The 17,568-nt window shown below is 36.4% G+C and overlaps 1 protein-coding gene across 1 annotated transcript in view; it reads right to left on the bottom strand.

Annotated features, from left to right (window-relative positions):
• Positions 1–17,179, bottom strand: part of LOC143235430 (uncharacterized) — a 52,231-nt gene extending 35,052 nt beyond the window's left edge. The window contains exon 1 of the mRNA XM_076473586.1: positions 16,158–17,179. Coding sequence (XP_076329701.1) covers positions 16,158–16,734 — 577 coding nt within the window. The 5' untranslated portion in view covers positions 16,735–17,179. The remainder of the gene's footprint in view (positions 1–16,157) is intronic.
• Positions 17,180–17,568: the final 389 nt, after the last annotated feature.

Raw genomic sequence — 17,568 nt, 5'->3', positions numbered from 1 at the left:
GTCGCGGGTTCGAATTCCCGTCACACCAAACATGCTTGCCTTTTCAGTCGTGGGAAGTTATAATGTGACAGTCAATCCCACTATTCGTTAGTTAAAGATTAGCCCACGAGTTAGCGATAAGTGGTAATGACTTGGTGCCTTCCCTCTAGTCTTACACTCCTAAATCAGGAACGGCTAGCGCAGATAGCCCTCGTATAGCTTTTCGCGAAATTACAAAACAAACAAACAAAAAAGTCCACAGAGGATGTTAATGCTTCTTCTTGTAATGTGTTTTTCTTCATCAGTCTTTGTTTTAAATTAAAAATTTCTCACTTAAGCGAACTAGCAGTTTTTTTGTACCGATAAGAAAAACCTTTTAACGTACGTAATAACTTCATATTAAGTCTGGCGCATAATTATTTCGAAATATGATCGCTTTAATTTAAATAAAACATCAAATATTTTGTTTATTAAGTTTTAACTATTAAAATGATACTTACTTACTGAAAATATTTTTTAAAATCATTTTGGTCTCTAAAAGCGAAATCTGTCTTAATATAAAATTTTTTCTTTTTTGAAACCCCTACTTTAATCTGACGATATAAATAGCGCCGAGCACTACTATTTCTGTCGTATCCTGATATTAACGAAAGAGGTTGTGGGTGTGGTGGATTTAGTGTGGTTCAAATGTTATTGTTTCCCTCATAGGTTCTCATAATTGCATAAAACGAATCAAATTAATTTACAAATAATCCATAAGCAGTTTTTAACTATTATCAAGGCCACGAAATCACAGGAAATACATTAATATTCAGAATTTTCAAATGTTGTTACTTCTTTAATTTTTCTATGAAATCAGCAAGTGATTTTTTTAGAATTTAAAAGTCCTCTTGTGAGACGACGATAAGTTATTGGACTTATAACGCTAAAATACGGGGTTCGATTATCCGCATAAATAGAATGTAGACTGCAATACAACTTTGCTAGGCACAGCGCCATCTGTTATGCAATAAAAATAATAATACATTATTTCTTTTTCAACTAATATTGTATTACATAAATCTGAGGCTTTGTAACGCTAGAAATCGGTTTTTGGTACACAGGTAACTCATTGTGTGGCTATTTGAGTTACAACAAACAAAGAAACTTTTACGTAAGTAAAGGTTTTAAAGGTAGAACACAACATTTTATTAAGAACATAGAAAATATACGATGAGTTTGTCATTACTTCAACACAAAAATGTGCAGTATTAAGAAACGATTTCAAATATATAAATTATATCGTTTTTACGATTATATATTGAGTCTCATACACTAACTAGGTTTCGAAAAAGTTTGCTGCAAATTCTGACCAATGTATTAGTGCTTAAAGTTCCTAATAAAAACGGTCCGGCATGGTCAGATGGTAAAGCACTCGAGTCGTAATCTGAGAAGGACGAGTTCAAATCCCCGTTACACCAAACATGCTCGCCCTTTCAGCCGTGGGGTCGTTACAATGTGACGGTCAATCCCAACTATTCATTTGTAAAAGAGTAGCCCAAGAGTTGGCAGTGGGTGGTGATGACTAGCTGCCTTACCTCTAGCCTTACACTACTAAATTAGGGACGGTTAGCGATGATAGCCCTCGTGTAGCTTTGGGCCAAATTCAAAACAATATAATGATAACTATTTTTTATTCTATGGTATATGACTTTTTTACTCCTAGTCTAATTTATTTCAGTCTGCAGAACACGTGCATCAAAATCTCTGCACACAAAAAATATATTAAACAAGATTCCTACGGAAATGCAATAGTGAAAAGTAAAGACTGCTATAAGAGTGTTAATGGCCTTTTCTTAACATTTTTACATTATAAGATGCATATCTTATTTTCACAAAAATCAACTTCCTTACGGTCACTCACAGGTCTCATATCTTCCCACTCCAGAATTTTGTCTTTAAAAACAACGAGCGCGGGCTGGTCTTATGTTTGAGCTCTGGATTTAGGAGCAGACAAAGAAGTCTGATTCTGTGTGATATCACAAATGATTTACTGCATTTTAATCTGTATGTTCGTTTAAAGAATGACAGGCACTCCCTCAATATGGAAGGTAGAGATGGCGGCAAGTAGCCCTATCTCAGGAGCTTTGTCATAAATTATAATTTTTTTTTTATTTTGTTTTTTTCTCTGAAGCACGATTATCGACAAAACCTATAATCTATTTGTTCTCAATTTTTGTTGGTTTAGAATCATTTTGCAAACATTAATAGTATGTAAATTTAGTGTACAAAGATATGAATTATTAAATAAATAAACTATAGACTACATTGAAAAGTCCCATCTCAACCCTTTCACACATTCTGACGACCCATTATTTGAGAAACACTTCTCTAATCATTAACCCTGTCTCTTTGCATGAATAAAACTTATGATAAAAAACCGCTTTTGATAATCTTAATATGTTTCTAAATTTATAAAGACTTTGATTTGAAGCTCGTTTATTACCTATACAGAATGTTCTTTTAGACTTTCACAAAGAACTAGTTATATAGGAAATTTTAGTCTCTAATCTTCAAGTTCTAACTGAGTTTTACAGAGGATTTTTATTCACAAAAAGGAAGTTGCGGTGAAAAGCTAATGCTAAATATATATTAGACATTTTAAAACATGCCAGACTATTTTCTAATTTGATTCTCAATTTGCCAGGTGACCTTTTTCAGAAATTAAGTATTGTTCGTTTTGAATATCGCGCAAAACTACTCGGGGGCTATTTGCGCTAGCCGTCCCTAATATAGTAGTGTAAGGCTAGAGGGAAGGCAGCTAGTCATCACCATCCACTACCAACTCTTGGGCTACTCTTTTACCAACGAATAGTGGGATTGACCTTCACATTATAAAGCCCTCACGGGTGAAGGGGCGAGCATGTCTGGTGTGACGGGAATTCGAATCCACGACCCTCAGATTACGAGTCGAACGCCTTAACCCACCTGGCCACGCCAGGTTAACTTAAATCTGTTAACTTAAATCATAATTTGCTAAGTAATTTTATTATTATGTAAAAAAAAAACGAAATACAATATTTGAACAAACATTCAATATTACTTTGAATTTAGATCAAAGATTCATGCGATTTTTTTTTATCTTTCTCTGTAAAGATCTGAAAACTATCTCTTAAAGTTATTATCACTTAAGTATCAATCCTGAAGCTATTTCCGTAACCATGTCTTTCATCGTAAAACACGGGGGGCCCGGCATGGCCAAGCGTGTTAAGGCGTTCGACTCGTAATCCGAAGTTCGCGGGTTCGAATCCCAGTCGCACCAAACATGCTCACCCTCCAAGCCGTGGTGGCGTTATAATGTTCCGGTCAATCCCACTATTCGTTGGTAAAAGGGTAGCCCAATAGTTGGCGGTGGGTGGTAATGACTAGCTGCCTTCTTTTTAGTCTTACACTGCTAAATTAGGGACGGTTAGTGCAAATAGCTCTCAAGTAGCTTTGCGCAAAATTCAAAAACAAACAAGTAAAACGAGGAGAATTATTCACTATACTTTTTAGTACGTTTTTCTTCCGCTAGGTGAGAAGCAACTGTTTTACATAATCGCTTTAGAACTATACATAATCAATCTACTGTTGTGAATAGCTTGTGTTTGGAATGTTCACGAAAACCGACACAAGAGCTATCAATGTATGGTCGAACCAGATTTTAAACTAAGTTCACGAGGGAAAGCATCTAATTAATAGCACCCATTGTCATTTCGTGGACCATTTTTGTCTCACCAAATATTGAGACTTGATCATCAAACTTAAAAATCAAGGGAATTCAAACCATAAACCCTTTGATTCATAATCTCAGACCATGCTTGTCTATACCGCTGTGAAAGTGAATACGTTTCTTCAAATCCTCTGCACAGAGAGTTATTTCTGAAAACAAAGTCCTTTGGAATCTTTGTTTAAAAATACTCTATTCTTCTGTGGGTCTTGAGTAGCTATCTATGTGATTGCTTTTGCGCACAGACTTAACATTAAATCGACATGTCATCTCACGCATACACCATAAATCTCTTACGCCATTCCGACAGTTTATGTGATGTGTTTTCTTTGGCCATCCCAAAACAGAATCTCGGTTATGTCTAGCATTTGTTTAGTGCAAGTTTTCCTGCAATGTGAAGTCGTTTCATTTGTAAGAAGTCGTTACACCGTACTAAAACGACTGTTTCTGTTTGTTATTTTAAAACAACTTCGAATAAAAGAGGAGGGATGTTATTTGAAAAACACTAGCCACTCTATTCTTCCGTCTTATATGCTCACCATTAAATGCGTTGTACTTTTTTTATATAGGCGTAAACCTCTCGTTCATCATGACTGTGACCGTTAGCAAAGGTTGCGCATTGGCTTTTCTTGTTTGTTTAATTTCGCGCAAAGCTACACGAGAACTATCTGCGATAGTCGTCCCTAATTTAGTAATATAAAACTAGAGGGAAGGCAATTAGTCATCACCACCAACCGCCGACACATGAGCTACTCTTTTACCAACGAATAGTAAGATTGATCGTAACTTTACAACGCCCCCATAGCTGAAAGGGCAAGCATGTTTGGTGTGACAGGGATTTAAACCCGCGACCCTCGAATTACGAGTCGAGTGCTTTAACCACCTGGCCATGCCAGGCTCCTAACCATGAGGAAAAAAAGATTTATAGAAACATAATATATGAAACGTGCGTTGCTGAAAAACTGTTAAGTATAATACTTGATTTGAATTGTAAGTTTGAGCTTATAGGCTTAAAGGATGGAAACTAGTCAATACCATCCACCGCAAACTCGTAGGCTACTCTTATCAGGCCAAATAGTGGATTTTACGTCACTCTCCACTCTTAAAACACACCTATGCCTTAATATCGTTTGTTAGTTATGAATTTCATACAAAGCTAAACGATGGTTATCTGCGTTAGCCGTCTGTAAATAGTACTGAGAGGCAAGAGAGATGGAAGCCAGTCATCACCACTCATCACCAGCTCTTGGGTTACTTTTTTAATAATAAACAGTGGGATTGACTGTAACTTATAATGTCCCCACAGCTGAAAGGACAAGCACGCTATCCGTAGATAGTAAGTCGATCGCCCTGACTACCTGGATATGCTTTATGTTATATCTCGAGGTTTTGTGCAGTAAATCAAGAAACCTCAACTCCACAATCTGTTACGCCATCTACTGGGGCATGCTCAGCTCTCACAAGGAATAATTTGATATGTAAAAATTCTATAATACTATTGTATTAGAGTATTTATCTTCTTATCTTAGTGACAGGGTTTACGTAGCAACCAAATAAAGGGCGTTGAATTAGCACACAGTAACTTACTAGTAAGAAGTATTTTTAGAGTTAAATCTAAGAATGATACGTCTTGCTAAAAAAATACAGCGGGTTCAGTCTTCAGACACCATATTTAGAATCTTTTAAGATATTATTCTGAATTTCGCGCAAAGCTACTCAAGGGCTATCTGCGCTAGCCGTTCCCTAATTTAGCAGTGTAAGAGTAGAGGAAAGGCAGCTGGTCATCACCACCCACTGACAACTTTTAGGCTACTCTTTTACCAACGAATTGTGGGATTGACCGTAACATTATAACGCCTCCACTGCTGAAAGGGCGAGCGTGTTTGGTGCGACCAGGATTCGAACCCGTGACCCTCAGATTACGAGTCAAACGCCTCAACGCACCTGGCCGTGCTGGGCCACTTTAGAAATTGACTATCGAGTTAGGTAGCCCTAAAAATTATGTTCTCGTTTTTATACCATTCACTACAGCTAGGGCCCACATATTGATTATTAAGAACTTTCATGGTTTTGTCTATTTCAACACTTACTTTGCAGAAATGACCAAACACCTGTGTTAGTACATGAGCACTAATTAGTTGGAGTAATTATAATATATTGGTATTTTTGTGTGCGTGATTACCAAGAATTTGTTACTAACAAAGTCACAAATCTGCACAAAATATGGTGCATAAATAGTTCAGATAAACGTTATTCAGAACCAAATCGCAATTCTACAGTTAAAACGTCTAGAAAAAACTTCTCTGCACTAGGGCAATGAAGGAATAAGTTGGTAAAAGATAAACTACTGAGAACCAGGGATGAGCGTAGCATATTGGTTAATGAATCTGATGATTAATGGTTCACTCAGAAAGACACATTTCATTTTAGAACAGTGACGGGAAAGTCAGACAAAAAAAGCCGTCACCATGAGTGTCTTTAAGCAGCTGCCTTCTCTCTTACTAATAAGCTCAAAATTAGGAAGAAACAAACAGCTTGTGTCTGAACATAGAGGTGATTTTAGACGGTACGTATCGGTACACACTAAATACAAATACGTTAACAAGGATTTTGTGCCAGTTTTTGAATATTAAAACCTGCCACTCGAGTCAGCCACAAATAATGACATGCGTCCCTCAAAACATGAGTCATTCCGGAAATGTTTGAGTTGTTTTTATCATATAAAAAGAAAATGTTTGGCACTATTTTCGAGGTCTAAGTCGCTGGACCAGACCGCTGACCATGAGAGCCAATATGGAGAAGTTAACTTGTAAATGAAAAATAATGTAGCAAAGAAACATGTTTGAAATGTTCTAGATGTTGTTGTGAATGTGATGGTTTACGTATAGTTTAAGATAAAATGTGGGTCCAGTTTGGACAATGGAAGAACTTAATTGAAAACATTCCAATCGATTTGACATATCAGCTGAATCGGATTTTCATCAGTAGATTACATTCATCATTGACAGCGAAACATAATAAAAATTGGCAGAATAATATCGTTAGTTTCTAAAATGTGGATGAAATCATATTTAAGAAATCACTAAATTCTATATTTTGTGAAACTAATAGCGCACAGTAAATCCCAAAGATGAAGTATTGAGGCTGAAGCGGACACACGGTGCATTACAAGATGATTTCGCTACCAATTTTCAAATAAAAAAAGTGTCATTTCTGCACTGAAGAGTAAATATTAGAAGGATGGTAAAATTCCCATTTTGCTACCATAGTATAAACCATATAGATTTCATCATGTCATATTTTCTTTGTATTTAGTTTTGTTTTCCTGTTAAAAGTTCTGTCGAGCTTTACTTCTCGAGATATACTGAAAAACCCTAAATCATTGGTTTTCGGAATGACATCCACTGTTGACCATCCTAGTCTCAGTACCAAACGATACTGTGCTAGCTCGTGTGGCAAGTTTTAATATACACTGTGTAACACATATTTTGTTCCTGGATAGTATGTGTTGTTTCTTAATTTCTGATGTTGTAAAAGTACAGAAAATGGCCATTATTCCATTCAAACTTTGCTTTTGTGACCTGGATAATGTAATTTAGTAATTAACCTATTTTATTTGCAAAAACGGGCAAATTTGAACATTTTCATTCACATAAAGTCTGAATAAAACAGCATATGAATCAAGACTTTACATGTTTTTATACTAAAGTTATACAAAAATGAACAAAAATGTTTAGAAGTGAGTAGTTTTTTGAGATTTGCGACTGTAATGTAAATCACTTTTACGTATCTGCATCTAAATATAGTCTCCCATCATGTTTTTGTTATACGCTCCTTAATAACGGCGTTTAAAATCCACTATATCTTGGTGGAAGCGCTCCCCTTGCTCTTCTGAGTATATACCCATGTTCTTCTTGAATTGATCAAGATGAGCGTCAAGGACATGGATTTTCAGGGACATCCTGCAGTCCATTTTGCTGTAGTTCTTCACCAGAGCCTCAACCAGTTCCACATAAAATTCGGCCTTGTAATTGCCCAAGAAGCCCCAAATCACTGCGACAAAGCTGCTCCAAGCTTTTTTTCCTTCCTACTGAACCTCGTCGGGAATTTTGTGTTCCAGGGGAAGAGACGGATACTTATTCCCGTTATGGAGCAGCACAGCTTTAAAGCTTCTGGATGAGCTATCAATGAAGAGGCACCACTAGTTTGGGTTACAGGCAATTCCAATTGCCCCGCACAGACCGTAATCATTGTGACAGAGGCAGAGCCCATCTTGACGAGTAAAGAAGTTTGAAAAATGTCGGTGACTCTTCCTCTGACTTGCGACTTATGGAAGTATCAACACTTCCATCTAACAAATCCCACTTCTTAAGCCGAGATGTCTAAAGCTCGACATTCGACTTTGTTAGACCAAGATCTCTGATCAAGTCATTGAGGTCTCTTTTGTTTGGGTAGTGTGGGTCTCTCTCACCAGCTGCACCTCTGAAATGGTAATATGGATCTTCAACGTCTACCTCTTCTTCTGATTTGGTGCTCTCTTCTGAGAATGGCTGCTTTGTCTCTAGCGGAGTTGGTACAGGGAGCTCAGGGCAGTGTGCCAATGAGGCGATAGATGATGAAAGGTCCGGATATATGATAGTAGATGCATTCTTGCTAGCCCAACGTTTGGAACTGTCCACCATGCAGAAGTAGCAATTGCTTGAGTGGTCAGTGGGTTCGCGCCAAACTCTTGGAATAGCGAACGTTATGGCTTTCTTTTCCCCTCTAAATCCATCTACAATGTTCTGAAAACTGGGTAAATTTGGCAATTTCATTATCCAGGTCACAAAAGCAAAGTTTGAAGAGAAAAACAGGTTTTTTCCATTTACTTTAGGCATAAGCAATTGGGAAATAACACTTTCTGCTCAGGAACAAGAAAAAGTAAAATGTTGCTACATGTTATACATTCCAGTTTTTACACAGACTTGCTAAGACGTTACAGCAAACAACAAATTTAAAAGAAGGACGTATTAATTATTGTACTCCCTCTGTAGTTATTCTGAGTAAAATAATAAGCATTTTTAAATAAAAAATCATCTCTTCTCCATCTTTCAATTATTAAAAAAAGATCAACCTGTAATCATTCAGGTTTATCTTCGTCAAATAAACATCAACCAGCTATTATCACATTTAGGATATCTAGCATCAAACGTACGACATTATCACAAAATGTAAACCCAAAGCCCTTGTCAACGTCAAGAAAACCAAGCTCTAATAGAATATTTATGTTCACCGTTGAATTATCATCTGCTTGTGAAATATCAACTTCCATGGAGCAGAACCAACCTCTTTATTGTCTTCCCAGTTTGGTTTGTTTTGAATTTCCCGCAAAACTACACGAGGGCTATCTGTGCTATTTCTCTGTCTTTCTAAGGTACGTAGACTTGTTTATCGCTACTCAGGAAATAAAGCAGCCCCTGAAAACTAGTATCAATGATATATTCTATACTTCCCACAGTATCAGATTTAGAAAAACAAATGAAAATGACTGAGTTAATGAGACCCATGATAACATCTCCCAAAACGACCAAATTCATTTTCAATAACCGTTGTTTCTTGTATATATATTTCGAAGCCAAACATCCTCACAACAAAAAAATACCCTCTTTAACTCAACATCTTTCTCTATACCACAACAAGTCATTGACTCAGTAACCACAACGCGGATGTCAGGCCGTCATCACCACAAGTTCCTTTAAGGAACAGCTTAGCCAAACAGAATCAGAAAGTGCAATTACCATCGACCCTCATATCAAGAAATCAACGCAGATAGTTTTTAAGTTTGATTACGAGCACAAACACATAAACATCAAGTCCAAAGAATAAAACCTTGCATACTATGTCAACATGTGATAGATACTGCACCAGAAGCCTTCCATTCGACACTAGAGAAGAATTAGAAAAAAGGACCACCAAAGCAGCTCACGCCATGAAATACTCTACGACCGGTCTTCAAGAACCAATAAATATTCTTAGCTTACAGTCGCCTCTGAGGTTTCCAAATCCAATCATAACACTTGTATTCAGTCTCCTAATTTTGTAAATGTTTTCTTTGGGCAGATAATTTGGTATGCAACCGATGTAAGGTCTCCAAGCATAGAATCTTTACATAAAAACACAGATTCCGTTACCGTTTCAAGAAGACGAAAAACAGGCGTAAAGGAAAATACCGAGTGAGGAAAGCTATTTATTTATTTGTTTTGCTTCAAAAATATAAAAACATTTCCAGTCAAAATTCACAGACGGTTAATACCTCTTTGCTGGCCCGATATGGCCAGGCGGTCATGGCGCGTGACTCGTAGTCACACCAAACATGTTCGTCCTTTCAGCCGTGGGGGCGTTATAATGTTATGGTGAATCTTACTATTCGTTGGTAAAAAAATGGCCCAAGATGTGGCGGTGGGTGTTGATGATTAGCTGCTTTCCATCTAGTTTTACACTGCTAAATTTGAGATGGCTAGCGTAGATAGCCATCCTGTAGCTTTTTGTAAAATTCAAAAACAAACAAACAAACCCCTTCGCTAACTCCACTAGATTAGGGTTCAGTTACAGGATCACGTGCAAACAATAGAGCGAGAATTCCTGCGTTGATTGTAAGTATTGATACACGATCATGCTGGGTTCGCACTTGGACGACATTGTTATTAACCAGCGCATGTGCCAGGTTAATATAAATGACCGAAATTCCAGAATAACAATTATCCTGTCCAGTTTTAATAAGTGCTAGGACGAAGACCGTGACACATTTACCTCTCGTCGGAGACGTTATTCCAGGTTAACCGCACGGTTGCCCCACCTTGTGGAAGTCACGACTTGTTGGTAATTAGCATCCTAGGGCTCAAGAAAGTTGACCGTTTGGTTCCGTTCAGCTACCGAGTTTGCAATACAATAATTTTTCACCTGCGACTCAGAAGCTTGAGTTTTTGTTTGATTGTGTTGTTGTTTTTTCAGCTGTTGCGTGTTCTTCGACTCTTTTTAAAGTTTACGTTTTCCATCATTGCGGAGTTTTGAAATTTACGCTTTTAATAATAGTGCAGTTTTAAGCTCACATTTTCAATTGTTGTGTAATTTCTGAAACTTACAATTTTCTTTATTTTGTGCTTAAGAAGGTTATGATGACCATTGTTGCATTGCTTTTAATTTTTCGTCATTCATTTTTTGTTGAAACATACGTTTTACATAATTTCAGGCCTATGCGTTTCAAAGTGTAGAAAGGACAAATACTCTTTTGTTCATACATCAGTCTGATTGCTCATTAATACTTTTACCCTTTTCTCTTTATATTTTGTAATTGGATAACTGTTTGTTTTTTTTCTTCAAGTATCCGCCTGGTTTTGCTTAGTGGTTAGGGCACTTGACTCAGAATCTGCGGGTCTCAGACTCGAATCGCATCATTTTAGTTGTTCGCACTTTCGAACTGTTAAAGTGACAGTCAATCCTACTATTCGTTTGTAAAGGTGTAGTTCAAGAGTTTACATTAGGTTTTGTACACTAGGTGGTTCCTTCTAGTCTATCACTTCAAATTCTGAATGGATAGTACAGATATTCCTCAAAAGTTTTGTGCTAAATCAAACATAATAAAACAATCTACCAATTACTTTCTTATTTCTTTATCTCTAACTGCATACCTTAATGGAAACAATGTAGATACTTTCAAATGGTCAATTTCCGTTGCAGATCAACTCGAACACCAAATCCAAACCACGTGGAGTTTTATGTTTTACAATACAAGGGAAATTTCGAATTTTTAGAAACAACACGGGTTAAACTACAAATTTCACAAGTGTACACTACAAAGTTAATATTATGTTCAGTGACTAATTATTTGTGAATTCATATCAACGCGAAAATGTATATATCAAGTAACGATACACAGCATTTTCAGGTTTATCTTTAACATGCATGAAGAAATGAGAATAGTGTACGTTAAATATGGGCTATTAATTTCACCAGATTCAGATCAAAAGAAATTCACTTCGAGAAAAGGTTGATTTCGCAAGATACACAAAGAGTGAAAATTTTGCGGGAAGGGTTCTTTCATGTAGCCAAACACGAATTCAGGGTTAAATAATATTTTAATGATAAAACAAAAAAAACAAGATGGAAGTTAACTGGTGATAAAACAAAAGACAGGAGGGAAGTTAACTGGTGATAAAAAAAAAAAACAGGATGAAAGTTAACTGGTGATAAAACAAAAGACAGGAGGGAAGTTAACTGGTGATAAAATAAAAGACAGGATGGAATTTAACTGATGATAAAATAAAAGACAGGAGGGAATTTAACCGGTGATAAAACAAAAAACAAGAGGGAAGTTAACTGGAGAAAATTCCAACAATAAAGCCAAAGACAGGTGCGATATTACGTGTCGAAAACTTATGTGGTAGAGCCAAACACGAGTATCAGGGTAAAGGAAATTTATGTCATATAACCAAACACGAATGGCATGCTAAACGAGGAAGATTTAAAACCAAACCTTAAATGCAGGACTGAACAAAAAACGTTTGTCCTAGGATAATCTTGTGCGACATTGTCACGGCAGGATAACCATATACTATCTACTTAGAATGATCCGATTTACATTCTTTTTAAGAGCTTCTAGTTAACAAACGCCGTATTAAGTTTACGACTTCAACGCGTTCTCATAAATCAATAGTTTAAAATAACAAGATGCATAATTTTTCACCGACTCATCAACGCTTAAAGTCAACGACATAGGATTTGATTGAAACTCTGAATTTCGTTGAGACGTTAATCCTAATATCTATTATACTGTTTCTAAATTTGAAATAAGATCTTGAGATTCATCAAACATGCAGGTAGAAGAATAGTGACATTTCGGTCTTTTTTAGTTACCTTAAATATGTTGTTTATAAATGTCCGGTAAAATGAGCAAAATAATTATTTCAAACAAATTATTACCAACAAAGTGAGGATTTTAACCTGTAGTTTAATAGAACCAGTATGAAAATTATGTAATCGCATCATGTATTATTAGATAATCCTAAGAAACTATTTATCTATTGAATTATGTATAAATATCTTTTTCCGCTGCTTTATCCTTCACCTATCAATAGATTGAACGAAGCACGGGCTAGCCAGGTCAACAAAATTCTATTAGAATAAGGATAAAAGAATAAAAAATAATAAAATATACAATAAAGGTATAATTTTTAACAGTTTACATGTCTTTTCTATAAGAAGTTTACTCAATGTAACCAACATTTTCTTTGAGAAATTTCAACAACAGGTGGCGCTATAACGTCTTAAATGTGTGGATATTTAATATAATAGTTGTAAGTATGAATATATACATATAAAATGAAGGGAACACATTCTGTGTTCAGAGCTGTAAGAATTCTTGATACAGCTTCACATATAGTATTAAAATATTACACTTTTTAGAATATTGGTTTGGTTTAAATTATTATACACATATTCAACAGTTAAATAATTTGTCTCTCACTGTTCGTTCTCAAGCGTAAAGCAGCACAGTGGACCCCATGATTATCATGGCTAGGTGGTTAAGACAATTGACTCGTAATCCAAAGGTCGCGGGTTCGAATCCCCGTCATACCAAACATGTTCCCCTTTCAGGCGTGTAGGTGTTATTATGTGACGGTCAATCCCACTATTCGTGAGTAAAAGAAAATTCAACAAAAGGTAATGACTAGATCCCTTCCCTCTACTCTTACACTGCTAAATTAGGGACGGCTAGCGCAGGTAGCTACCGTGTAGCTTTGCACAAAAAACAATTCTAGTTCACCAGGGGTCAATATTTTATTCAAAAATCCATTAGGATTATTTATTTGTTTTTACTAATGTTGCATCATATGTTGAATCTACATAAAATGAAGGAGCACACATCAAATACCCTGATAACTTAGTGCCTTAACTTTATTTAAATAACGTAAATTACTGTCGTTAAGCCTTAGATGACATGCTAGTCTACGAATTCTGCCCGTTCCATCCTACTACCACACTACCAATTAACGCATTTTCTTCCACTCTAAAAATACCCTGTTTCATGTTGGTGATATAGTACGGACGTTGTGCTGAAAAAGTACAATAGTTAGTTAATACGAGTGAACTTTAGTCGGTACTATAAGGAGCCATGTATACGTATTTTTCTAGCTTTAGTTGCTAAGCTCAAGGTGACTTCAGACGCCACCTATATTGTTATGTTTATTGCTATTTGAAAATATTAACATTACCGGTTAATTTCCGACCATGAATCATTCCAGCCTATACAGCCCAACGTTTTACATAGCACAATGTTTGACAAAGTACACTGTCTACAAAACCCAGTATTTCATGAATGGTATAACCCACATAGCCCACAATTTCTCTGAGGGAGCAGTCTACATAGCCCAATCATCGTGATTCTAGAAATTTGATATACTAAAGAAATTGTCACGTAAATTAATAATTTTGTTGTTTCTCCCCCCAGAAGCGATGGTATAAAAAGTTATTTTATCATACATACCTAGAAATCAAAAGTAATTATAATAAAAAAAACAATAGCAAATTATTACAGATAACACCCTGTTGTGATGTTTCATAGCAAAAACAAACTATCTCTAGTTGTTATTTTATAAATGGTTTTTGCTTAGTTAATATGACGAGCAAATAAAGTCAGTTATAGACAAGTGATTTACGAATTTGTTTTCAAATATTAATCCAGACCAGGTAGTTGCTGGTTTTATCAACTTTGATTGCTTCAAAAGTGTAAGAACGGTAATTAGACCATTTTTAGGTAGAGTACAAAAGATGAACTTGAATTTACTTTCAAGGGAAAAAAAGTTTGTTTTTCTAAACAGATTTTTGGGCACTTTTCACGGTACAAACGTCACCTCCTGTAATTGCGAAGCAAAGTGAGGCAGTTAATAACTTAATAAGAAATTGGAACAAACACCGTACAAGTCTTTATAGCTTCTAACTATCCAAGCATATAAATTCACTGGTTATTTTATTTATATTAAAACCATCTCTAGAGGAGCAAAATTATTCATGTTTCCATAATAGTATTTATGTTGTACGTAAATTGTTCATCGCATATATTTACACAGAATAAATAACCAAAAACGCTCATACTAAAACAAAATCATATCCATGAACAAGTTTAAAATAAAATCAGATTTTTGTTAAAGTTGTCAACACAATACGTACATAATACACTAATACATCTCTATATACACTATATACCTGCTTCGTTGTGCTTTAAACAACCATATGTGCTCCATAATGTATTTTAGGACAAGATATGTTAAAACACGTAAAAAAGTCACTGGTCTTTTATTGTGCTTTATTGTTCAGAAACTTCCATTTTTATAATAATATGGAAGATATTTCCAGAGCCGGACAAATGAACCAACTTGTCACATTAGACGTAGTGTTAGGTAGACAACATGCTTTCAACATTGATCGTAGTTTTATACAGACAGTACGCTTTCGGCATTGTAGTAAATATGCTGGTCACATTGAGCATAATGGTGAACAGCCAATATGTTTTCGGCATTGTAATAAATATGGTGGACATACCAGATGTTATGTTAGGTAGACAACATACTTTCAAAATTGTAGTAAATACACCGGTCATACTAGACGTAATGTTAAACAGACAGCACACTTTCAGCATTGTAATAAGTACGCTTGTCACATCGAATGTAATATTATACAGACGATGCGCTTTCGGCACTGTAATAATATGCTGGTCATATTGAACGTAATGATAGGTAGACAACATGCTTTCAGAAATGTAATAAATACACTTCATACAAGACTTAACGTTAGAAAGAAAACAAGCTTTCAACATCATAATGAATACGCTGGTCGTACTTGACTAAATGTTAGACAAACAGCACGCTTTATGCATTGTAATAAATACGCTACACACATTGAACGTAGTGTTAGTAGTCAAACCAAACTGGTCAATTGTTCCAGTCAATTGTAATATTATGCAAATGTGACAAGGGACAAATTAAGTCCTGTTGATCGCGTAACCTCGTGTAGTATTTGAAACGCAAGTCACTTTGAGTCTGTTACCATCAGCATTAATAAAGCGACATTACAGTACGGAGTGAAAGTTGGGTTGTGTGTGTGTTGAGGGGTGATCCAACACATTCCTTATGTTGTCCTGTGATAACTGGGAGTGAAATCAACTTTCATTAGAAACTTATGTATCTGATATTCGTAATTTATCCCAATATTAAATTTAGAAATAAATATATAATTTTTATTTCTAAATACGTTTATATCGTCAGTGCAAGTATTTCATTAAAAGTTCTGTAATTAAAGCGAGAAGCAGTTTTTGTTTTCATGAAATATGAAATATTTTAAATCAATGAGAAACGCTGATTTTGTTTAAAATATGGCAAAAAACAACAACACTCACCTAGCATTTTACTCAAGTCTGCATTATGCAAGTCGGGATTTTCATCAGCTAAGCGTTTTCGTTCGGATTTGGCCCACACCATAAAGGCATTCATTGGCCGGCGAATCCGTTGTTCCTGACTTCTTCCAGACTTGACTTGTTGCGATTGTTTTGAGGAAGGCAGTATGGTTCCAACATTTATTGTACTGCTGGTCTGGGAAGTTTTCAGGGGGTCTACCTCTAAACTCCCTCCACTGTCTTGTCTACCAATTGCTTTTGGCGTGCAAGACTCAATCCTCAAACAGTGTTCTGTGGACGGGATGCTACACGGAACTTCCTGCGCTAGTCCGAGGTCTTCCTCCTTCATTCCGCAGAACGAAACCGGAGGCGTCGATCCATACGTAGGAGCCCAGAGAGGACTAGAATAGCATCTGTTCGTAAGTCGAGATTCACCAGACGATGAGCCGGGGGAGGTGTATGTGAACGGACCTATGCACGTTGGGGGACCGTTCATCGCCGGCGAATGGCCTTCTATTAATGTTTCCTCCACAACGTAGTCACTAAGATTTGGATCGAGCACTGTCTCGTAGCTGGCCATAGTGGGACAAGCGTTAATTTAAACACAAATTATACTGAATAACAGCCTTTACAAGCTACTGAATTCAGACATAACCGACACTGGTGCATTCAAGCAAAGAAACACAGAAATCGTGTCGTCTATCTTCTCTGTAATATATCAATAAAACAAGTCACTACCAGATACACAACTATGAGCTGGTATCAATGCCTGTACACTCTGTGCAACAGCTCTACACGCAGACTGCTAGGCACCACTCATTCAACAGGTAGCTTTACTGCCTAATGACTGCTTGTTGCACTGACTTCGCAGAGCGTACTATGCTTCATCGACCAGCCACGCCTGGCGCCTAGCAAGTTGCAGAAGGTTACAAGAACTACGTGCAGCCAATAGCGTGCTCAGACGCCATCAGAACAGTCTGCCAACCACTTAGGCTGTGCTCTAGGTGCACAGTCGAATGTGTCTCGAATGTGCGCAGAGATTCAATCAGGCTTACAGATATAAAACTTTCCTTAAATGGGGAAAGTTAGTTTAAGTCACAGTTTACTATTTCACAGCCTAGTAGCAGATAATAAAGCAATTAGGTTACAATAACCTTCTGTATATAACGAACTAAATACTTATGATTCGGTAACCCATTATGTCATTCATGTGCATGAGCATAAAATATGTCTAAAATGAACAATTACATCGCCAGGAATTTCATATAAATGCACTGTATGTACGTAATTTGTATCAGCTAAGCAAGTACGAGAACTCTGGTCTGATAGGTTCTCTTCTAGTGAAGAACGTACGGTGTTAATCGAAGCTTTACATGATTCGTTTTCACTCCTGCTACACCGTGTGAAAATATAT

The sequence above is a fragment of the Tachypleus tridentatus genome, chromosome 12, assembly GCF_004210375.1.
Source record: "Tachypleus tridentatus isolate NWPU-2018 chromosome 12, ASM421037v1, whole genome shotgun sequence".
In the NCBI taxonomy this organism is placed as follows: Eukaryota; Metazoa; Arthropoda; class Merostomata; order Xiphosura; family Limulidae; genus Tachypleus; species Tachypleus tridentatus.
The sequence above is the reverse complement of the archived record's forward strand: the minus strand, read 5'-3'. Positions and strand labels throughout refer to the sequence as shown.